Source organism: Penaeus monodon, chromosome 32, assembly GCF_015228065.2.
Source record: "Penaeus monodon isolate SGIC_2016 chromosome 32, NSTDA_Pmon_1, whole genome shotgun sequence".
Classification (NCBI taxonomy): Eukaryota; Metazoa; Arthropoda; class Malacostraca; order Decapoda; family Penaeidae; genus Penaeus; species Penaeus monodon.
The window spans coordinates 5,616,250-5,616,939 of record NC_051417.1 but is presented as its reverse complement, the minus strand read 5'-3'; the positions used below and the strand labels follow the sequence as shown (position 1 = coordinate 5,616,939).

The window sequence follows — 690 nt, the reverse complement described above, 5'->3', positions numbered from 1 at the left end:
AGGATTCACCAAGGACGACAAGCTCCGTACCCTTCGGCGCCTGACGATGAAACTAAACGAATTCCTTCAGGAGGATCCGAGCGTAAGGGACTACGTAAGGCTCATGGAAATCGATGGTATGGGATAACAAGTGGCCGATTTTCCTTTGTTTTGTTTGATAGATAGGTTGGTGTTGGATAACAAGTGGTCGATTTTCCTTTGTTTTGTTTGATAGATAGGTTGGTGTGGGATAACAAGTGGTCGATTTTCCTTTGTTTTGTTTGATAGATAGGTTGGTGTGGAATAACAAGTGGCCGATTTTCCTTTGTTTTGTTTGATAGATAGGTTGGTGTGGGATAACAAGTGGTCGATTTTCCTTTGTTTTGTTTGATAGATAGGTTGGTGTGGAATAACAAGTGGCCGATTTTCTTTTGTTTGTTTGATAATAGTTGGTGTGGGATAACAAGTGGTCGATTTTCCTTTGTTTTGTTTGGGAAGGGCCGACTACTGCCGATTTTCTTTTGTTTTGTTTGATATATCGTTTGGTATGGGCCGAGAAACTGCCGATTTCCCTTGTTTTGTTTGAGAGATAGTTGGTATGGGGAAAAAAGTGGCCGATTTTCTTGTTTTGTTCAAGAGATGCCTTTGTATGGGATGACAAATGTGTTAATTGACAGTTGGCTTGGTGATATCATCTTTAAAAGTGCCATT

General features: G+C 40.4%; 1 protein-coding gene across 1 annotated transcript in view; it reads left to right on the top strand.

The window, feature by feature from the left end:
- Positions 1–690, top strand: part of LOC119593380 — a gene marked incomplete at its 5' end in the record, with an annotated part of 7,040 nt that overhangs the window by 5,445 nt on the left and 905 nt on the right. Inside the window, 1 exon segment of the mRNA XM_037942310.1 lies at positions 3–116. Coding sequence (XP_037798238.1) covers positions 3–116 — 114 coding nt within the window.